The 24285-nt window shown below is 38.1% G+C and overlaps 1 protein-coding gene across 7 annotated transcripts in view; it reads right to left on the bottom strand.

The window, feature by feature from the left end:
- Positions 1 to 2220: 2220 nt before the first annotated feature.
- RIMBP2 (RIMS binding protein 2) overlaps positions 2221 to 24285 on the bottom strand; it is a gene marked incomplete at both ends in the record, with an annotated part of 156231 nt that continues 134166 nt past the window's right edge. For 2 of the 7 annotated variants that reach the window (XM_082007805.1, XM_082007803.1), the window contains 7 exons: positions 4175 to 4201; positions 4797 to 4931; positions 5759 to 5830; positions 7709 to 7812; positions 11387 to 11555; positions 13745 to 13929; positions 20085 to 20202. In XM_082007805.1, coding sequence (XP_081863931.1) covers positions 4175 to 4201; positions 4797 to 4931; positions 5759 to 5830; positions 7709 to 7812; positions 11387 to 11555; positions 13745 to 13929; positions 20085 to 20202 — 810 coding nt within the window. Of the gene's footprint in view, positions 2410 to 4174; positions 4202 to 4796; positions 4932 to 5758; positions 5831 to 7708; positions 7813 to 11386; positions 11556 to 13744; positions 13930 to 16857; positions 17011 to 20084; positions 20203 to 21843; positions 22570 to 24285 lie in introns of those variants that run through there. The other 5 variants (XM_082007799.1, XM_082007801.1, XM_082007800.1 and 2 more) reach the window with 5 other exon arrangements.

Below are 24285 nucleotides of genomic sequence, written 5' to 3' on the forward strand. Positions count from 1 at the left end.
ATCGTACTTCCAAGATTTTCGTTGGTAACTCTTTGGCAGGAGTAGCTTCATTTGTAAAGCAAACAAACAGCAGTTGTGTTGATGGAAGTTGATTTCAGATTTTTGCATTACTAGGCACAAACTAGTGCATATGGAAGAATTTGGATTTGTGCTGGTGTTTTTAACTAACTTGTGAACCTTGTTCCTTTCCCTTGTGAGATTTAAATAAAGCTGTTGCTGTAATCCTTGCTTGTTTGATCCTGTTAGATGTGTTTGCGTACATACTTCGACTGGGCTGTGGGCATGCTCTGTGACATGGACTAGAGGAACTTTCTAACCATTTTTTACTTCTGGAAAGCTCCTGGAGTCTTGCATTTAGCTGAGCCTTTACTCTACAGTAAACTTCAGCAGCCATCGACAGCTCTGAAAAACGAGGGAGCTCTGTACCTTGTATTCCATTTGGGTTTTTGTCTTTCCTAGGCTGAGAGAACTGTTCAGACTTACTCCGTGTGACATTTGTAATGAAGAGAGGCACAGGGTTTTCTGGCAAGTATTCTGGTCTTTCTGATGTCACTTAGCACTGGCTTTCCCTATTCACTGCGTAGTATTTTGTATTTACCTGTCATGGGTATTCATTCTGATCTGGTTTCTGTCATTTGAGGTCAATAGAAGAGGAGCTGCATCCTTAGTCAGCTCGGGCAAGGCAGGAAGGCAGTAATGCAGCCGGCTCCTTCTCCACCGGGTGCAGGTTTGAAGGCTGGCTTGACCCTTCCTGCCTGTTTAATAATTGCTCCCGCATGTGGATCTTGCCACTTGTGCCCAGTGCTTTAGAAAGGGAGGGAAGGCTGACACAGTAACCAGGCAGCTGATACAGTAGATGCATGAAACATACTGCACTCTACAAAATATCAAATCATTTATTTATATAAAATATGATACACAACAGTTGTACACATGCACACACCCACACAGTACTTTACCACAAATTTAGGCCAGTTATTTTCTTTTAATTAAATGTTATAATCTAGCACACGGTATCTTACAGTAATTTACATCATTATCTGAAGACACAATGGGGAAGCTTTGATCATTCATTTATAAACCTTCCATAAATTACAAAAAGAAAGGCAGTCTGAAAAGTATGTATAAACAGTAAAAACAATTTACAAATGGACAAGAATTACAAAATAGTAACAGCCAATGACTGCCATCAATGCGTTTTTCTTGAGATGCCAATATTGCGCTTCATATTTGATTATTACCTGTTGCAGCCTTTGCACTGGCTACGGCTTGTTTTTCACTTTTTACTTTAGACATGCACTTTATCTTGCATCTGACATCAGCAATATGAAAATGCCTTTTAACTTGGGATGGTTCCTCTGCAGGAAAAAAAGTTTAGGAGTTAAAGGGGTTTTGTTGTGGAGTTTCTGTTTTGGGTTGGTTTTTCCTGGTAAAACAGGAGAGCAGTGAACCAGGAACTCCAAAACTGGAGCTGGTACAGTTGAAACTGGGTGAGTCTCTGAATAACTTAAGAATCTGATTTCAGTTTAGTGAAAATGTTGACAAAAGAAATCAATACAAGGGGTTTGGTTTGGGGTAAAAAGAAAAAAAGCAGCAAAAAACAAAACGGAAGCATTTTGCACAGCACTTTCAAACTCCCAAGAGTTACATCAGACATTGAATGGAGTCAGTAACGTAGTACTTGACCTTAAATTACCATGTTTTAGGGAAGATGAAGACAGTTGAATACACAGTACATACGAAGTATACGCTGTATATTTATTAGACAGTACAAATCATTGTGCATTAATAAGGCAAAACATCAAGGCTGATTAAACTAGGAGTTTCAAGACCATTTTTGTTTATGATTGATAAAGGTTAGATACAGTGGGGTGATCTCTGAACCAGGAATCAATAAACAGCGTTTTCTTCCCCCCACTCATGGTGAAAGGAGACTAAAGGCTGAGATTTACCCAATGGAGATGCAGGTGTCAAGTTGACTTGTCTTAATACCACAATTTAATTTTTTTTTTTTAAGAAAAAAAAATACTTGCAACAACAAATCCACTTCCTGTTTTCTTGCTGTTTTGATTAAGTCACATGATTCTATTGATGGCAGAGTTAAAAATGTAAAGGGTCGGTAAAGTTGTACTGCATAGTCATGAAAGCCCTAGTTTTGACATTTAAAAAAAAATAATTACACAGACTGGAAGCTTTACAAGTTGTCCAGGAGTACATGAATCATTTCACTGCACCAAGCTTTTTCAGCAGTTTCTTGCCTTTGGAAAGCAGCCCCTTTTTCTTTTTCGAGGACATATCCCTGCCTCTCCCGGGACTACCAGAACCCATAGGTGACGTAGGTGACCCAGAATGGAGATGAACTGTGGGGGATGGTGCTCTCCGTGATGTACCTGTATTCTCAGGAGGAACCTATTAGGTACATTGTTATAATTTATTGAATGTTTGAAAGCTTAAAAGCTATTATCATCAAGAAAGTTGGTAACATCACTTGTCCCATTACCCACTTAAACAACAGGGCTGGTTCCTTTCTTCGTTGTGGCTTAAAATACCATATGGGCTTATGGAAAATACATAAATGTTGAGAAGGAAGTATAGGCAATAGAAAACACTCCAACAGAGCCCTGTTTTGGCTATACTTTTTTTAAAGAGGTGGATATACTTGTTTTGCCACAGTTCTGGCCACAAAAGCCACAAAACTGGTTTTCGTTTTGCATTCCGGTACTCTGATAGTACAAAAATGAAGAGGGATACTTTTAGCTATAGATTTAAGAAAAATAAATGTGTTAATTACTACAGATTAGCAATCTAGAAGCCAAACTCTTTTCAGAAGGAATTACTTAACATGCTATATTTTACTTATTTTTTAATGTGCTTTAAATGCCTTTAAAATTGGCTAGCAAACTTTATGTACATATTTGAGAAGATGGCACACTGGCTTAAAAAAAAAAAGAAAAAAAAAAAGCTAAAATGAACCTTAATCGCAATCAAAGAAAGCTTAAAGGCCCTGACTGCTTGATGTGTATGCTGCAGCTATGAGGTTGCTGAATGAAGGTGAATACTTGTACGATAGTTAGATGACAGCATTCCTAAATATTTTAAACAGCTATTTTTTTTCAATCACCAAAAGTGCTTGAATGAAAATGCTAAAACTACATATACTCAGCCTGTCCTAACTACAGTGTCCAGCTGACAAAATGGGATACTATATCCATTAAGATGTTATTTTCGTAGTAGAATCCATGCCTCAGGGACCCCTGCTACCTTGCAGTTCAAGTTAAAACATTCACAATTTACTGGCTTGTTGTGCAACCGTGAGTTAAGCAAAGGGGCTTCAAGCCTACTTTGATTTTAAATCAAGGTCTAATTCTAATGAAAAAAAACCAACTTGGTAAAGCACCCCAACGTACACCTGAAGATACCATGTATTTAGTCTAATGCATTCATTCCATGAGCTGCATGTTTCATACTGAGACTTTTATTGCATTGGTAAACCAAACAGTTGCTAATATTTCAAATGTGCATGTTTCTAGGAAAATGTGAGTAAATTGTGCCATGTGAAGCGATTTTTTCAGAATTGTTGAATAGTTGGTCTTAGGCAAACTGGAGTAAATTGATCATGGAAAACACATTTTAAGGCAGACAATTTGTAGCTGTATTTGAGTGTAATGAGTTTCAAAAACAACTAGACCCTTGTAAACTACCGTTCATTATCAGCATACGTTCCATTTGTGTGTTCTTTAAGGGCTGGGGGTATTGTGCTTGTCTCTTGATACAGGAGCTTGGCATTTTTATATCCCAGGTTGGCTAACAATGCAATATGCAGCTTTTGTTTGTAGGGTAGTTAGACATCAAACTCTCCTTTCTATGTAAACATAAACATTTAGCTCATGAAGAAATATGTTCCAAATGTTGACCTTCATAAAGTGAGGTCTAATTGAGTCATTTCTAAGGATTCCTTTGTAAAGGATTTGTCTCCTAAAAAACCTAAATTGACTTGACTAGATGTAGTAACAGCATACAGCCTATTCTTCTGTGGCCAAGGATTTTGGAGACATATTTCTTTTTTTCCCCCACAATTAAGTTTCAAGACTTGCATTAGATAGCCAGGTAGCTTTAATTGAAATCTCTATTGGTATCTTCAGTTGCTCACTTACGTGAAGGCTACATTGCCTTATTAAGGTGTGAAATGAACACTCTTCTTCTGTTTCCAAGCAGATGAGCAAAGAAATAAAAATATATATAAAATATATAATATATAAAAGTATTGCAGTGATGAAACAAAACCAAAAATGAGATACTCTAAACATGCTCAGTCTTTCATATAAGAGAAGTCTCTGGGCAATTAACTAATGCCAGTTGGAATAGGAAGTCATGAGGATTAAAAGATGAACACTCTCAATTGGCAGTATTGCCAATTTGTAGTTAAAGGAATGCTTGTACCAGCCTTTTGTCCACAAGAACTTTTCCTTTCGTCTAGATACTCCACGTACTAAGAGTAGTTTAGAAGCATTAGGAAGTAACTACTTTCACTGGGGAAAAGCTGTTTAAACTCGAAGCATAATTGAAGGTACTGTAATGACTGCCATCAAATGGTAAATTTAGTTTCTTCATTTATAAATGTAACAAGCTAGTGGAAGGCTAAGTAAAGTAATTTTTCTTTGTTTTATGTTATATATTTGAAAGTTAATTTGAAATGGGCAAATGGATTTAAAATGTTAAAAGTAATGTCTAAATTATATATGAGACAGAATGGAATGGAAAATAAAAACTTAAATTTTTCTTAGTCGGTTGCTTACCCTTTTTGCTTTTGTACGCGTCGGTGTATCGTGAACATATCGTGAGGGTGCATCAGAGAGATAGACTTCAACATCATCAGGCACTTCTTCAAGAAAGTTGGAAGGAACCAGCCCCTTGTGTCCGTTAAGCTCACCCTGCAACATGACCAGAGTTTCAGTGAATGTTTCAATTAAAGCGAAGGTAGCTTCGCAAGAAGGGAAGGAAATATTTTTGACTCTTTCAAAACCAGTGGGGAAGAGGAAATCACCACTGAAAGTCACCTGGGACCTTAAGAGCTTATACACTCTTGAAGATCACAAGAGCTGATGTGTGTAATGGAGAGCGAATGCATTGCCGTGGTCTTTACCCATGTTCAATGGAGAAGCAGGAGCTGCCTTCCCCCACAGTTTCTGGACTTGGGTCCTTCAAGCTGCAACGCCACAGACCGGTGTGGCGCTGGGCTGCACCTAAAGCGCACCCTAAAGGCACTTCTGAGGCCGTCAAATGACTCATTTGGGTCTGGCAGGAGCCCCTTCTAAAACGCCTCTGAACGAGACCGTTGGAATGTTTTCTAGGGCCAGTACAGCGTGGAAATGGAAAATGCAAGTTCAGGATGCAGACTGGCAGCTGCGACCAGCTTGAAGACAGTTTGGCAGGGCAAGCAGTGCTGGAACGTTGTCTCCCGTGACTCAAGATGGGATCTCTTGACTCCCATGATCCCAGTCCTCCAGCTGGGCTGGCAGTGACCTCAGTCTCCCCGGTACAAACAGGAGCGGTGATGCGAAGCCCCTCGTGACAGTGCTTCTAGGCATGCCCGTCTAGGTTGGCGTTCCTGTTAAATCGGGATCACAGCCATTCCCGCAACACCACTAGCTGGGATTGTGACCTGAGATGCCCCCAGGCTGTGATCTAATAATTCATGCTAGAGAAGATTGCTCTAAGTTTGTAGCAGTTTGAAGTGACTCAACAGAAGCCAACTTACATAGTAAAATCCATCCTCATCGATTTCACCAAAGACGGTGATGATGTCCCCCGTGCAGAATGTCAGCTCAGCCTGCAGAAAAGGAACATGTGACAGGGTGACAGGTCATGTTTTCTTAGGCAACGGTTACAATTTTCTTTATTAATAGTAAATCCATTAATGTTTTTCCCCCTCCTTTATGTTAAGACACAGTTGGTGAAACCAAATTGAACTTTGAGAGCAAAACCTTTTTTTAGCTTGCTAAATCTGGCACCTCTCCCACTAGGACCTAAACACCCACAGGACTCCCTGCGACAAACGAGTCGAGCGCAACCAGACCTGGGAGATCCTCAGAACTCATCTGTGCAAAGCCCTGAACAAACTCTGATGCTTTGAACTACCTGGCTTCAAAAAGCCAGTCCTTCCATGAGGAGGGAACAGGACGTAGGAAAGGGACATGGTTCAGGTCCCCATGCTGTACTGAGCTGAGCGCTGGGGCTACTGGGTACCAGAGGAGCTGAGATTGCTTTTCCTGGAACGCAACGTTCCTGAATGAAGATTGTGGAGCTGTACTGGATGCTGTTCAATAAAGGTTTCATAACAGGCATCCCCAGTCTCTGATCTGCAAATGGTGTACTGGGCTCTTTTTAATTGCCTGTGGTTTAAATGTAATTTAGTTAGTTTTTTAAACTTATTTTTAATTTCCTCTGGCCATGGGAGAGAGAACAAATAAAACGTTTGCAAGATATCAGTACAATTTATTTGATATGTTGCCCAAACTACTTTGAGACACCATAATTTAGAACCAGATTTGGTTCAGTGAGCAATATAAGACAACTCTGGCTGAGTTTTAAAGTGTCAAGTGCCACATATTTCAGAATTCACTTTCTTCTTTAAAAAATCCCAAATTGTTCTACAATTCACCAATAAAAAAAAATAGAATTATTTTAAAGGCTAACTGAGGAAGCTCCTAGGTATGCAGTAGTGTTTCAGAGCTTTGATTATACCCTGACATTCTTGCCATGATGCATACATAAATGAATATTGCATCAAATCTTGATTGATGCACTTACCGTATAACATCAAAGACAATGTAAAAAATGATTCCGTTGTTGCTGCTGACAAATACGGAGACATGGGAGACTGCATGTAGGTAAATGGGAGATAAACCCATAATGAAGATCTAGCTAATGCTCAGCTGTTGTTTAAGATATCCTTACATTGTTATTAAAAAAAAAGATTACAGACAAGACATACATTCAGGAAAGCTCAGATGCATTGATTAAGAGAAAGAAACACTGAATGGTGTTCTACTGTGCTGTGTTCTTCTGGTTTGGGTTGCGAAGCAGGGTTGATTTTTGGAGGACCTGCAGTTACAGAGCTTTGAAAGCATGCTTCACTATCAGCTTGTAGGCAGGAGCTGAGACACTTCTCAGAAATAATCATGTTCTTATGTGGAAACACACAAAGGAAATTTGAAAATGATAATTGGAAAATAACTATTCCCTACTGTTTGTAACTCCGTGCTTTTTTCCTTATAGACTTTTATTATATACATATGTATACACCTCTATTGCCCAACCATATATCCACAATTGACTATATAACGTATTGAGTGGTATTAAACGAATCCTACAAAGGATACTGATCTGAGTAACCTGGTCTGGTTGAAGGTGGCCCTGCTCACTGCAGGCGGTTGGACTAGGTGACCTTTGACAGTCCCTTCAACCCAAACTATTCTATGATTCTATGGTATTCTTTGATTTTGTTTGAACAAGAACCATAAATTTTCTTGTATAGAAGTCGTAAGCTTCTCAGATACATCTGCCCAGAAACACTTGACCAGTGTTTGTAATTCTGAACTATTTTTTTTCTCCTGCACATCCACCCTAAGTGTGTATTAGTGCTTATCTGTGCCAACTATGTTATGGCTCCATAAATGGTACACGCAGGGAACAGTTATGTCAATACCTCTACATCAACATTAGGAGAACTTTCTCTTGGATCGTAATCGTACAGCGCCACCATCCTTCTTGTAGATACTGAATGTTGTCTGCCACTCCGTCTGTTTCTTTCTGTGCCGATCACAAGGAGAGGAAGGGAAGGAAAGCTATCAAAGTTATTTTGAAAAGAAAAAAAAGGTGCAACTTTTCCCCACTTCATTTTCACAACCGTGCAGTAACAATGTTGATACTTCTCTAACATAGTGATTAAAGGTCACAGATTGCCAAACCTATTAACACAGATAAAGGTTTCAAAACAGCATGTAACTTTCATAAATGTTTTTTTAGCAGCTGGCTTGCCCTCTTTATTCTAAGCCACTGAATCCTCTGAACAGTATTTGTCCACAAAACTAATGTTCTGAAATTTTCAGCAACTCTCGGCTGTAAGAATCAGAGGTTACCAGGGTATACACAGCCAAACATTCAAGATTCATGTTTGTTTCATTTTATTCAAACTTCCACATTTACAGTCTATTCCCTTCCCCGCTCCTAATCAAAAGGAATTTTGTGCCTGGGATTATTCTTCAACTTTCTGCTGGGAGACTGGAAGGAGAAATGGACAGTTTCAGCTGACCCAAGACAAAAGAAGTTACGTGTTATGCAAGTGGCTTGCAGTATTTTCAAGGCTGACTATAAAACCACATTCTCAAGTACTGTTTAATTTTACACATTTCCTTTGGGGTGAACAGAAGGAACAGAGTAAAATTTGTAGTTTCCAGGAACCACGTGAAATGTTTATTGATTGATATTAAACATTTACAGAGAAGTCCAAAATGGGCTTCATTTTAAATTTGAATGATATTAGCATGATTCTTGCAGATGATTGCTGTAGCAAGAGAAACATGCTTGTTAGTGCTACTTACAGACAGGCATTGAGGGCAGGTCTGACGAGCATTATGCAGTGTGGCAAAGGAGACCTGGGATTAGGAGGCACCCTGTGGTTGCTCCGGCAGGAGGGTGAACATTAAAGGTTCGGCTAATGTAGGAGCAGGTACTGAGTGTGGCATGCACTCACAGCTGTCGCATCACCCACCAGCTGACACGCAGCATTCAGTCAGAGGAAGTCACTTACTTTTGCAGTGGGTGGCATTACTTTCCCAGCTACCAATGCAAGGGATTTACACAGAACACGAGGAGAGATCCGAAATGAAGGCACGGACTAACGGATGCGGCACCCGATCCCCCTGACTCCCCAAAGCCTGGATCAACCCACACCTAAATGACTGTCTCGGAGTTGTACTTTCCATTTTGAAGTACTTCCCTGGGGCAAGACATTGCCCACTCTTCAGGGTCAAGGGCCCCTCTACAACCAAGAAAAGAATCCAAAAGGGACCCTATACATAATAGCTATGTGACAATATTTTCCAACTTCTGGCTTCCAAAAGTTCAAAGACATAAAAAATTAAATCTAGACAGCTCAAATAATTTCAGCTAATTTACAGCTTGAATCAAATTATTGGTTCTTAGCACAGACCTCTTTTAGACTTTCTGGATCTGCGGTGTACAGAGCGTGTGCTCTCTTTGAAACGGTCACAGTTGACTTCAGGAAAGGAATGCATACAAATAAAAGAAGAAAAGATATGAAGCTGTTCAAAGTTCTGTTTTTAAGGATTTAATGTGGGCAAAGGATTAAGGAAAATATAGTCATATGAACACAGCATGTAAAGTGTCTGATATGACATGAAAGATATGAGTAACAGTATGAGACAGACCAGCAATTAGAGCCTGCTTCTGCTAAAAATCCACGTGTGCAGCCTCTGTGACAGCGAGGCTCTGAGCACGTGGATCTCTGCTATTCAGAGTTTGTATTTATTTAGTTTAAAATTGAGCCAAACTAACTATTCTCTCCAAATCCATTAGTAAGAACTTTTGTTTCTTAAATGGCTAATAATTTAAATCCATTTTAAAGAGAAAATACATGATGCTTTGAAAGTGCTAAAATATTTAAAGGTGAACTGCTGGGGGTAGGTTGCTAACGGCTGGCTCAGAAACATCCTGGAATAAACCGAATTGCTTAAAAATGTAAGGCAGGGCAACATTTCTGTCACAATTGCCTCTCCTTCTTTCCAACATGAAGACTTTCTGATTTCTCAGCTATTTCAGGAGACATTACCAGTTGAGCACAACAGAAAAAATCCAATTACATCTGCAAAATATGACCCTTAGACAGCCAAAATATTCAAATTATGGGGAGCTATGTTGACTACTGATTTCATTTTCACAAGTTTTCTGTATCAACAACTTGCTGATTTTGATAAGAACCAAGAGCACTGAGCAGGACTTTAAGCAGCAAATTTCAATTGCAGCTGTTTACAGAAGATATTTTCTGTATCCACATGTGATCTCATTGCCAGAAGCAGAAATATATTTAGACACTTCTTAATCCCATCAGGCCCCCGGTTGTGTTTACAGATGTACCTAAAGCAGGTCAAGTATCTCATTCTAATAGACTTCAAATGATGTAGGCCCATGATAAAATGACTACTTGTGCAGAATAATGCTGTAGGCAGCCAACCTCTTCAGGCACACCTGTAAGTCCCACTGTGTGCCTATACCAAGTTTTTGTCCTACAAAGGTACATGTAGCTGTATGTGCTATACCTACGGGAGCAGATGGGCAGTGGGGTTTGCAAGTGCATGTGGGTGGGAGTATTTATTGTATTTATGTGGCTTAAGGAAATAAATACACAGATTTGAATAAAGAATTCAATCAAGCATTAAAGAACTTAAATCATCTTTCCCTTTCATGGACAATGGAGATTTTTAAAATCTATGTCAATACCTTAAAAAAAAACAACAAAAAATTTTGTCTCACATTCACTAATGCAATTTTGGAAACGATAAGGTTTTATTCAACCTAAGAAAACAATTGTGGAAGATTTCTTTGTTTTCTTTAGCAACCACTTTTACAGTTCACTTTTAAACAGGACTGAACCAATTCCAGCCCTTTATACTCTCTGAATCATGTGGAAAATTTTAAAACATACTGAGATAGTTGTATGAAATTTATTTTTAGAAAGAAATCTAAGTTAAGATACCTGCATAGTGTATCTGTGTACAACATTGAACCAATGGTGTAACACAAGCGGTTCATAACACACAATTGTTTGGCCAAACTCTGCTTTTTAAAGGGTTTGTTACTGCAACATCTGTAAAATCTCATAATATGTAGTGCTATCCCAAATGAGATTACACATAACCCTTTGCCACCATCCCTTTAAATTATTGGTAAAGTAGGAAAATGTAGAAGAGTAAAAATAACAACAAATAAGTGATTCTTTTTATGCTTTGCAGCAGTGAGCGTATCACAAAGCACCTCAGCACAGCACACTCCAAAGCACAGGGATCATGTTCTGTGTCTAGAAATCTTTCAGGTGACAAAACCCTTTTTTTTTTTAAATAAGAAAAGAAAGTAATGAATGGAGTGGTGAAGTTACAAGTCTTCATTTGCAGCAAAAGACGTGACCAAAATTAAGTATTAGTTGAATAAAGTCATCCAGATGCTGACACAGAATGTATCCCATGGTGTAGTAAATTGCTGTAAAATTCAGATGCATCTGCATATAGTAAAAACAAAAGGCAAAGCGGATCCAGCCAAGTCAATAGCACCCAAAAGTTAGAAGTGAAGTGTATATATTTTTCCTTACCAATTTTCTCAACTGGTGTGTTCAAAGGAAGAAAGCCTTGTTTTAGAAGCTGATCCATCATCTCTTCATCATCTGCTTGGATCTCAGAGACCATATTACATGGGATAAGGCCAATTCTCGTACAAGTTTCTCCACGATAGAATCCATCAGCATCTTTGTCCCCATAAACCTGTTATTCAAAGAGTGATAATGTTGGTCAATAAATGTTTTAGCATTTACGAATTTTAATACAGGCTAAATGGTTACTAAAGCACAGACAGACTACTAAGCCATAGACTACAGTTTGGGTGTGAAATTATATTAATTTTTGACTACTCTGACATGTTACAAAACTGGAATTGTTATGTTAATTTGAATTACGACTTCACATTCATAAGCAGAATTTGGACTTTTTTTCTTAGCAGTGAAATGCACAAAAAATGAGACGCGCCATTAAAGTACTCAGTTTCTCCCCATGCTGACCCAAAAGTATACTTAATGGCTTACACTCATGTTTATGGAATTATTCACATGGCACCATCCATACGAACTATATTCAAAATTAAGCATTTGCAAAACTTGCATATGATCAGAAATGCCTATCTAATACTTAATATACTTGATATATCTACTTGCTTAAGCTCTGTTATTGTCTTTCCAGAGAACATGAATTAAGGTAGCATGAGTTTTCATCAATGGTGAAATAATGATGTTCTTAAGAACCATTTGGCCTTAAAGCCAAACTGATGACTGAGTTTAGACTGTTCCTTGTTTAGGCTCAAGCAATTGTTTTTTCTTTTCTTTAAAAACAAACAAAGAACCCCAAACTAATCCCTTCAGTTCAAATGAGAGTTCATTAAAAGTTACCTTTGAATAGCCTCAAGTTTCTAGAGCAGGAACGTTTTTCAGTTTTAATCACTATATACCCATGACTTACCCGGCACCACTATTACTTCACACAGTACAGCATATGTGACCGTAACACATGTACGGGACAAACTTCATACAGCTCGTGGGTGGAACTGACCCTCCACCATCCCAGTGCTCAGATGAAATGGATGAAAAATATTTTGAAAATTCAAACTAGTCCATCTTCACAACAACTTGATGAGAAATTCAAAGCAGCAGATCACCTAGTAATCACCGTGGTCCCAAATATAAAATAAACATCACTGAGAATAAATATCTGGTGTGGTATCTCTCTAGACTTTTCAGTGCCAAACGTACATATTTGTGAAGAAAGAATTAAAATACCTGAGTGAAATAAACATTCTTGCAAAGAAAAATAAGCTCTTAAACAGTTTCCATATTTTTGGCATAAATCTGGTATCATGTAAAAAGGTAAGCAAAATATCTAAGAAAGTATTTAACATGAAAAAAATTGTGATTTAGGATACAGACATTTGTGTTAGGAACCAGTCCAGCACAGTGGAAGGCAGCCAGTATTTTAATAGCTTAAGTTACCATTTTATCTTTGAGATGGGTAGTGTAACAAATGAGTCTACATTTTTTCAGGTTCTGTTTCAGATCACACAGAAATCTCAGTTACCCTTGGACTACCAGCAGCTGTTCCTTCTGCCCACTTTGCACCAGATCAATAGGCTACAAAGCTGCAGGAGGAGATGCTTACATTTGCTGATTCAACAGAAAAATCTGCTAGCTTTTTAAAATCAGATCAGCAAACTGAACAATTTTGCCTTGCAGCTGCACAATCGTAAGATGAGGCAAGCTGGGATAGAGGGCTGGCTAAGAACACTGACAGTCTTAACACTGTCCCTGTCAACTGAAACAGGGCTGATTTGTCTTCGGTGCCCTGTTTAAAGGCAGCTTCTGTATTTTATACCAAACAGTCAGAAAAGGGAGCGGTTTCCCCAGTTTCAGAAGAGGATGACTCTGGAAAAGAAATACCTAAATTAGGTATTTCTAAACCTTAATTAATCATAAGTGTATACTAGCTAGATGTGTTCAGCATTTAAAAAAGAATACAGCGGCTCCGGTATGTACGAAGGTACAACACTAAGCACTGTCGTGGTGCCCTTGCAGGAAAGACATCCTCTCTGAAGCAGTTTTTCCTGAAGGGTTTGTGGCAATGGAGATAGGGGACTTCAGAGTCACAATTTTGGTCCTAGCACCTAAATCTCTAATTGAGTCTGGCCCTAACTATCCAAAGCAACTTTGAGATTTTTGCCCATTACCGAATTATTTTTAAGCCATTAGCACTAGATATTAGGTTCCAGATCCAGTGAGATTTACAGCCTGAAACTCTGGAGGAAAACCAACCTTGGATTCTAGTCACACAAGTTGCTTTCTCTGTGGGGAACAAAGGAGACCCTGTTAGTAAAACTGGGTCCTTTGTTTCCTTTGCTTTTTAGATCCCACCTTAATGATCTGTCCTTCTTTAAATGGCAGCTCTTCTTCTGCAGCATCAGGATTTGGGGACATAGTCAGTGGATCGTAGTCAAATAGTGCAACAAATATTCGAGTAGAAATATCCTCTGTGCCAGGATCTGTTTCTGATTCTTCATAAATATCTGGAGAAAGACGGTCATGACCACCATAGCCATCTATGAAAATAAATCCAGAAAAGAACAATTCAGTAATATGAGTTGGTCTCATCTTTACTATTCCAGTTAATATTTGAAAAATTGTTCGGCATCTCAGTGAAAAAACCCCAATAACTTAATGCATGTCCTATTAAGCTTGGTGTTTGTTTTTTTTTTAATTAGCAAGTTGGTTTTTTTTTAAAAAGCATATACAATCTGCATGCACTGCATGTGGTGTCGATCTTCTACACCACACTGACATTTACACATGTGAATACAGATCAGATAAGAAAGCAATTTTTGTTAGGTTTACTAGAATTTGCCATAAATGAATGAAGCATATTAAGAGTGACATAATGATGAGTTTGATTGATAGGCTTTATCATTACTGCAAAAATAACCATGCTTTAGATCCATTTGTTTTCCAGCACAGCTGCTTCTGCTCTTCATGGACACAAGAAAGCACATCCCAGCTGTGTTGACATACCATGTTTTAGGTACCAGGTTTAAAACATGGTTATAACCTCTTCTGTCCAGACAGGCAAGAAGAAAACTATTTCAGTAGTGTTAGTTATGCCAGGGTTGGAACTACACTGCCTATGATTTTGTTTAAACACGGTCAATAGTTAACATAGCCAGCAGTGCCCCAAACCAACCCAAACACTAACAAGATGTGTTAAAATCCAGGAGGAATGGTTAGCTGTGACTTCACTTAATCACAAGCTCATTAGGAAAGATCATCCATGAATATCACAACACTTGACACCGCACTGAACTCTGTCCACTGCAGGATACCACATCAATTAGGACATAATAAATGAGAACTGATGTTTTGTCCGATACATCCTGCAGACTTTTCAAATGTGTTTAGTCCATGATTCAACAACATACTTAAGGATGGACTTCAGTAAAACTGAATTAGAAATTAGGCCGAAATGGCTAACAATGACTGTTTTGACTGACGTATTTCAAAGGCTTTTAATTTTGTTTTGAAAGAGCATGTGGCAGCGTTTTTGCAAAAAGGGTCTTTCAAGATATATGAAGTTGAAATCCAAAAACTAAAGCCCTCAAAATCACAAGCCACTTCTGAAAAACTTGGCTTATTGCGCAAGTCCTGCTAACTTCAGAGGGAATCACATACTTTTGTTCTTTGCTGAATCAATACTTATCATCCAGTTTACAAGATCCTTCACAATGAATATATTGAGAAAGCGATGTTATGAATTATAATGAAAATGTAGTTCAACTATATCAATTTTTTTCCAAACAAATTTCATATTAATACAATTTTTACTGTAATCACCTCTTACAAATTGAAGACTCCCATTTTTGGTAATAGTTTGAACATTCAACATGGAAAATTTTAGATAAAATTCCTCTTCTTGCCTCAACATCAGATGCGTTTTATTCAACATTTTCTGTTTTTAAACTACCAGAAAAAAATTTCAGAGGGTCACAGCTTTAAGGGAACAGCTACTGACTCTTGGGTCCAGAGTGCAAGAAAGAATGTGAATAGGGGAAAATGCAGAACAGCAAAAGGGCAGGGAAAAGTTCCAGCCAAGAAGCTTTAGACAGGCACAAAGCACAGAAAGGAAGTGTGGGAGAAGGGCACATGTGGGACAGAAAGCAATGGGACACAAAGGATGGGTTCTCTGTTCTGTTCTCCCACCAGTCAGGTTGCAGTCATTCTGTGGTTCATACTCAGGCCCACTGGGCAATGTAAAACAGGTGTTAAGGGGCCTTTTGTTTTGCTTTTTAAAATAAAAACCTGATTTTTGGATCCAACTCCAACTGCAGTTAACGTGAGTTAGGTGCAAACATGAACTATAGCCAAGTGTATCTCTGTTAAAAGCACTGGCCTGTAACAATCCAACTCAGAATAGTCACGTTTGCTTCAGTGAACCAGAACATAAATAATCTCTTGATTAGCTCATTACCCACTTATCTTATTCTTTCAAGAGGTATATACATATATCATACATATACACACACGATTGTGTATGTAAAATCTTCACATTTGGATGCAGCCAGCCAGATTCCCAACAGATGCACAGCTGCAATCACAGTTGCATTGAATTCATGAGATATACACCGATATACACAAGCTGATGATCTGCTGTCAGTCGGATATGTTTGCTTCAAAACCCAACATTAAATTATGATTTACCTAACTTTCAGGGCCCCTTTTGTTTAGTTTCAGATATCAACAAAACCGTAATGTGTTTCTTAGCTCTATATATGGCCTGGTCTGCTTTTATGGGTTCTGTCAGACACTTCAATTCACTGTGTTATGAACTATGAAAACTGAGTTGTTGATCATGTAATGATTTCTATGTTGATGAAGCAACAAATACTATCAGTAGTGGGTATAATTGCCTTACTCGTGTAATACAAGTTTGTCATTAAGATGCAATTATTCCTAAAATTAAGAATTTTTGCCTTCACCGAGTGAAACAGCCGAAGTCCTGTGTGGTTATTGAAAAGACTCCGAATCTTTGTTTAGCCCAAGCCATAAATCAGAATAATGTTTGGCAACTGCTTCCTATTATAGGTCACTGGGTTGTGGTATACCAGCTACTGTTTGTCCCTGTCCAGTCCATATGAATCAAGTGTAAATGCAGTCATTTTGATGAATGGTTGTTCAGGTGTATACAGTAAATACTGACTGGCATTAGTAGCAGCATAGCTTCACAGAGGTTCATGCAATGCAGTGTGCTCGGACTCAGTAAGTATGGAAAGGTGGCTGCACAGCAGTTTCAGGACAGAGGACTAAGGGCTGTTTGTCCCTTACAGCTGAGATGGAGAAACTTACCTGAGAGCAGACAGGACTTAAGAGCTAGTTCCCCTGGCATTCTGCATTGCATGCAATGTTGTCATACAGAAACCGCACTTGTTAACACGCAGCTCTAAAATGTGTCTGTCATAAAGGATGAATAATGTTCGGCATACCGTATCTATATTCAGAGGCCATGGTACGCTGCTGAGGCCATTTCTTGTGTCCACCAATGCTGCGATAATAAGCTTCTTCTTTTACAGGTGAAATATTTCCCTCACTACCTGACCGAGACCGACCGCCTTCACTGTTACTGTCCATTGTAATTTCTATGGAGAAAAAGGGAATGATCTATTAAAACATATTGTATAGTTGCCTTTGCGGAGGCTCCTGCTAGCAGGCTTTGCCTACCTTTTTTTCTGACTTGCATATAATATGAAGGCTAAATACTATATAAGCTTTGCCAGATGTCTCAGCCTCTAGAAAGCCTTCTTCAGCAGGGGAATCACAGAAATGTGTATCTTGTTTTTTAAAGCATCACAATTTTGTGCCTTTTAAAATTCATACAGCTTAAATATTGTTTGCCAGATCTTTGGAGAGGAATCATCTTTTATTATGAGTTTTAAACAATCCTACCTGCCAGATCTGCAAGGTCAAGAGCACTGTAAACTGTGTTTCACCTTCTAAAGTATCAACCTAAAAACAAAAATTAATTAATTTACTTAAATCCTACCTGCAAGAAGATACTAATCCAAAGTATTTATAGATTAAAGGAGAAAATAGCCCGAAGAATTTAAATTCTGGAACATTTTGGAAACAAGTTTTATCATTGGAATCCTAAGAACATTACAGTTTTGAAGGTGTTTCCCACTAATTTAACCTCCCAGAGCTGCCTTATGAACTTTCCATCACTAAAGTGACCCTTTAGCTGAAGAACTCAGTAAAAACTCCAGGCATAAACATAAAGGAATAAGATACTGCCAAGAAATTTGGAATCCACATTTTTGAGCTATATGCTAAGCCCAACAACAGTTTCATGTATTTAAGCAGTCTAAACTTTGGCTCAATCGTATTTATTTTCTTTCATTTTACTCTGCTTCTCACTTTGTGGAACTACATAGTCTAATGACACAACTATAACAACTTCCTTTTCAAAAACCATACTTGTAGCCCTTATTCATGGGATATTTCCTCTGTCAGTGGGAGTTCTGAACAGTGGGTTCAAGTTTATACAATGCTCTACTATATGCTTTTGAATGCCCTGTTTTTACTATGTTTTAATTACTTGACCTCTTGAAATGTTTCATATCTCCTCGATTTTTTTCCAGCAGGCTTACAGGAAGCAACTGTTGTGCAGCGTTTTAGCAAGTGTTTATATTTGCTTCACTTATCCTCAAAGTGATTTATTACAGTATGATGCTGAAAGCTAGAAATAATGTATACATATCTTTCAGCAATTTAATCACTAGTCTTTTAGTCAGAAATTAGAACTCTTGAACTCCAAGCCACATAAGGCCTTTCAACAGGTTCACAGCAAATAATTTTTTGTTGTTAGATACTGTACATAATGCTCAGTAGTTTGCTTGTTACCAGCATTAGACAATATTGCAATTTATTTCTAATGGAACTTCCCCCCAAAAAATTTATGGATTGTATACAATACAAAACACACTAATTCATTCTTTAATTCTTTAAGTTACACTGAAAGAAATACAATCTGAGATTTTATATTCTATTTAATTATCTGCTTGAGCACAGATTGACCATCAGAAATTAATTTCTGTATTGGATTCCTAAGCTGTCGCTACTGAACTACTAAACAGTGAAGTCATTACTTTGCAGTTTTCGGGTATTAACTTTGTTAACAGAAAGTGAGCTCTGATAAGTTTAATCACTTCCCTTATTTTTTAATTCAAATGAAAACTAAAAGGAAGCCCAAAGGATTAATTCAGAGAAACCTGTCTACTCTCTTGCTATTTACAAAAAAATGTTTTAGCAGATAATATAGAAGAAAGAACTCGGATACAAAACTTGCTTTAAGTAGTCCAAACATAAACCGGAAATCTTTACTCCTGAAAAAAAAGGCTGCTTTCAGAGAAAAAGAAAAAATTACATGAAATACTAACAGCCTTCACACCATCATCTGAAAATTTGATTCAGCTAACAATTGCTTGTCAATAGAAGCACAAGAGCCCCCCTGAAGCTGATTCTCCCCCATACCATTTTCATACCAGTGTAATTCCACTGACATCTGTGAAGATTATCCTGGTTTACACCAGGATGTGGGACGAGAATCAGCCTCTGAACAGCCATGCTATATTGAAGACACTAAGAAAGTTTCACACGTTACAGCTGTGCGTGTTTTCTGATCTATGGTATTAAAATAACTGTGCCCACTAGGGGGACTTTGCTTTTAATTTACAGTACAGGCATTTTAGTGTGAGTCTATGAAAAGGGAAAAATACTTAATATTTAAAAGTATTCCTTAATGATCAGTCTCTCTCGTTCTGATAATCCCCATTTGTGACATCCCTTATTCACATAAATGTCAGGTAAGAATTGCTTCCTTCTCCTCCTGATGATGCCCACAGTATCCACAAGTTGAAGTCCAGGTTAGGGACAGAAACCAGACTTTACATCTTTGTGGAGTAAAGTTCTGCTAATAGCTCACAGAACTCTTTCTGCTTTTGTTTTGCATGTGTTTCCCGATTTTCAGTGTGAATGTTTATTTGTCAGTATAGAGTGCAAGTTTTAACAGATATGTATTTGTCCATAGTGTCTCGATTCCATTATCTTTTCTGCACTACTTTTTGGATTTTCTGGTATACACCAGCATACAGGTTAAGTCATAAGTAAACCAGAATAGGGATGATTCTGTAAGAAGTATCAAATCAAGTAAATATATGCAAGTTCTACTAACTTGTTACATTTAACAGCTTCCAATTTTCCTGCTAAATTCCAAAAAGTAGTCAAGAAAATGGAAAGTGAATGCAAAATGATGGTTGATGGATGGCTAAATGGATGGCTGAATGGGAATGGCAAGATGGATGGCTAAATGGATGGCTGAATGGGTACATTTATTTTACTGATCATATAGCAGCCTGCCTGCATGATAATTTCTTCTTAGGTAAGATCTGACAGTATTTAAGCTTAACCAAGCTTAGAAAAGCTCCAACACCCACTAAAATCTATGAAAAGACTCCAAGTGATGTCAATGACTACTGACTCAGCCCTCTGTGAGACCCCAGTACACTCAGATGGAGATGTTTTTACTCCCATTTCATCCCATTTAAACTAAGAGGAAGCATGGTTCAAGACAAGCGTCTGTTGTTTCTTTTTTAAGGACCGCCTTCCCAACTCTGAGGCTGCAAAGAACAGAAATGCACCAATCTGTCCAACTAACCAATGGAAGGGACCAACATTGGTCGAGACCTTTGTGGCACTGCACTGCCATGAGAGGACCTTCGCCCTGCATGCTCCGCCCTTTCAGGCCGTCCTGCAGATGATGGATTACCTAAAAGCTAAAAAACAACAACAGAAAAAACAGGTTTGTAAGTTACATGCATGGTAACATCATGGTTATATGGTTGGACATTAATCAGGTCAATCACATTTGGAAGCATAAGCTCTAAAGGCAACTAAACTTAGCTTTTAACTGAAAGGTTAGCTGAAAAGTAAATACTGCTGCCTGGCAATCCTGCAAAAGAAAAAATGGTTCCCTGATTTATGGCAGAGTTTCGTAACCAGCAGTCACACATCAGAACAAAAAGAAAAGAAAAGAATAATTTTTGAAATATTCTTTTGCCTTTGTTGTTGCTGCTAAGATGACATTATAGTCTCCTGAAGAGTAGTACAACCAGTCGTGAGAGCTGTGGAGATTGGACTGCACTGAAAAGGCAAGCCTTTTTTGTATTCAGCTACATAGCTTTGTCCAGTTTGCAGCATGTGAACAAGTGTACATCCTTCTGTCTTTGAGCACACTCCTTTTCTATAATGGCCTTCAGTTGTTACAGCCTTTTAAAGGTCATTGAAACATGAAGAAGGGAATGTAGACACACTTCATCTCACATCACAGCTGTCTCTTTCTGTTCACTACCCTTGCAGAAGATGTTGCTCTTTAATAACTAAACGGTAATCATGAGATTAATACAGCTTGGGCACCAATTTTAATGGGAGGAATTTTTAAGGATCAGTTCAGCACAAACTGCTAGGCTAGAAGAGCAGGCAACTGATTTTTACTCTTATATGAAACTCTAGACTGTTGCAGACTGAGAGGGTAAAGACCTTGCTTTGGTCTTTAGGGAGCAGGGAAGCCTATGGATACATCTATCAAAGTGTGGAGACTGCTATAGATTAATGGACAGAAATGCAAGTAGGCAAGATCACGCAGAGGCATCCTTGAAAGATACGGAATGGCCTTGGCCTCTCCTTTTGGAAGAAGCTGTTTGCCTGCATTCTCATGCAGAGATGCAGTCTGCAACTTCAAAGGCAAGAAGAGATGGTCTAAAAAGGAAGGCAAAGTAGTGACAGTGCAGAGATAAGGTAGAAAATGGAAACATGATAAAACCCGTGACTTCATAAATCTGGGTCACTGTCACACTCGGGGAGAATCTTGATTCTTGTCCAGAGATGTTTCATGATAAAGACCATATCCTGAAAATTCTGGAAATGAGGTGAATAAAAACAACATGATGAAATGAATTTTTCAACGTTAAAAAAAAAACAAAACACGAACAACAAAAAACCTGATGAAATATTTTACCAGTTAAAATGCAGCTTTTTTTCAAAGCAACATTTAGATGAGCAAAATGAAGAAAAACAATCTTTTGGAAAAATTATAGTTCAGCTAACCCTTAATTAAAATTTAGATTCAGTTGTCCTTTAATAAAAGCAGCCATTATTGTAATTTGTTCTGCAGGAAAATCATTGTAAAGCAAATTAAACCAATTTCAGCATGACACAAAAGAGGACTGTAAAGGAAAATGCAGAATATTAAACAAAAATGAATGGGGAGGAAAAAAAAAGGAAAAATGTAGCAGATAAGTCCAAAGGACAGACTCTAAAAATTAATTCAGAAAAAAAAAAGGGAAAAAAAAGAACAAAAGAAACAAAATAGACTAATTTGGCAAGCAGATGTTAGAAGGAAGATTTATTTCACACACCAGAGAGTCTTCTGCATCTCTGTGGGATGGCTTTGCAAGTAGACCAGCTGCCCTAGAGTCAGCCATTTTTAAGTCAGTCTTCCAGCCTCCCTGAACATCTTCATTAGACAAATTATCTGTTCTATTACATTTCTGAGTCTCATACTTTTTCTCGTAACTGGGCTTGACCTGTTCACTCCTGTGTTCTACAAAGGAAGGACCCAGGTCACCAAAATCTTCTTCAATGCTGGTTTGTCTGGTTAAAGTTTTCCTGCGAGCAAGCAATGGCCTCATGCTTTTCCTGCAGGAACAGTTAGCAGTCTCTGCACAACAGCTAGATGCAACGTTGGCAGAAACTGAATCACAAGTATATCTGAAATTAAAACGAGATTCTTCTTCTTCACTTCCACAGTCTAGTCCACTGTCTGGGCTTCTCGATAAGGATCGGCTATATTTACATCCTTTGTCGTCTGCAGCAAAATCCTCCACGCCTGAAATTCTGTGCTTCGCTGGGTACCAGAAGTTGTGCTGTTGGTCTTGATTGTAGGGCCTAGTTGGTCTAGAGTCTCTAGCTATTGTGGGATTCTTTTTATAGGGCATACCTAAACCCTGCTTGTACAGCAGTTCAGAGTATTCACCATCCTCTTCAGCTACTTCTGGAATACTGAAAAGCTTTTTACTGTGATGTATCTGCTGTGAAAAGTCAGGCTGTTCCAAAAAAGTGGCTTCAGTGGTCTTATCGCACTCCTTAAGATTATGTAATGTTAAAAACCAGACAGGGAACAAATAGTGTGTGACAAAAATAAAATGGGAAGGAAAAGGGAGAAGAAAAGAAAAATAAAGACAGAATTAGTTTTAGAGCAATGGCAAACATAAGACATGCAGCTTATTTAGTGAAAAGGATGACATGCTTTGAATGAGAATCTGTGGAAAATAAAGACATGATTAAGAAGTTGCTGAGTGTTAGGTACAACATGAGAGGTCAGTACAAACAACTGAGTGATGCTCTTAACAAGAATAAACCCATGCATTTAAAACAAAGCAATAAAAGCTGCATACAGGTTCCAGCATGGTGAATGGGAATGGCATTAAAACACAGCACTAGTGTTTAGTTGTTCCTTGCCCCATGCCAAATTGCTATTTAATTTTTCATTGTAACAAGAACCCATATCTGAGGATGAAAATTCTGTTCTAGCAATCATTCTTGCTTTACATCTGTTAAAGCATCCTATATGAGTAGCAAATAGTCCTAAATCTCCTGCCAGAGGAGAGCTATTCTGCAGCCATCATTAAGGGAGTTCTAATTTCCTTAGTAAAAATGTAAAAAAAAAAAGGGCACCATTTTAAAAGCTTGGATTCCACAGAAAGGACCCTGAGAAGCCAGCTGCTCTCTGATATCACGTGGTCTGCACTGTCATGAAATCTCTCATCATAATCTTGTACCTGCTTGATAAAACCAGTATTTGAAAATCAGCCTATTAGCAGAAGTAAGTATAAGTCTCTGTTTATACCAGAAGTAGGTAAAAACTATCCCAGCCTGGATAAAAAGAGCATTCTGAACACGATAGAAACATTCTGTAATTTTTCTATCACATTTACACAAAACACAAGTTGCTGTGACAGAAGAATCCTGTGCAGTATCTTTGTTGGATTCTGAGAAGAGACAAGAGAATAATGATGTAGGAGGTGTTGGTTTTGATTGACATGTATTATAGATTCTACATCATGGAGATCACCTCTCCTTAATGCCCAGATCAGGCAGGTCTCTGGACACAACAGCACCCATAAATAATGACAGGATCATCTTGGAGACTTCAGCAATAGCTCTCACTCTGAGCATGTTAAACTTAACTGGGTTCTGGATGTCTTCCGCTTTCAGACATTAGGCACTTTCTAAGTTACTTCATGACTATATTTGTTTCACCTATTTTCATTCATTTTTAAAATGTGTATCACACTTGTGAAACTTCTGAGACAAACTGCCATAAAAGTGGAAAAAAGTCAATAAATATTAATAAGGACAGTTTTGATTGGAGCTGAAATATCCCACATTTTACAATGCTCAAATCATCTAAGTGAGTTGAATCTTCCTTTGATCACCTGTATTAGCCTTTTTTTTAGGGAACCATTTGAAGGAATGATAATCTCCCAATAAAGCAAATATATATCTGCATGCAAAATGTTTTCTTGTTACTTGAGAGCATCTATTAACTCGGGACAGAATTCACTTTTTCCCAGAGGAAAGGGACAGAAGCAGCATGCAGAAGGATTTCAGGTTCAACCTTTACGTTAACAGAATAATAGGAACGCTGATTATTTTTTCTTTTGAAGAAGTACCTGTCTCATTCCAGATAGTTATCAGAATGAAAAGACTGAATTTATAGTACATAAAATCAGTTACAAGAATGGTAAAAATTCTTCTAGGCCTGAGAAAATACTATTGTTTTTCAGTTAAGTAACAAC

Source organism: Phaethon aethereus, assembly GCF_964289735.1.
Source record: "Phaethon aethereus genome assembly, chromosome: 17".
NCBI lineage: Eukaryota > Metazoa > Chordata > Aves > Phaethontiformes > Phaethontidae > Phaethon > Phaethon aethereus.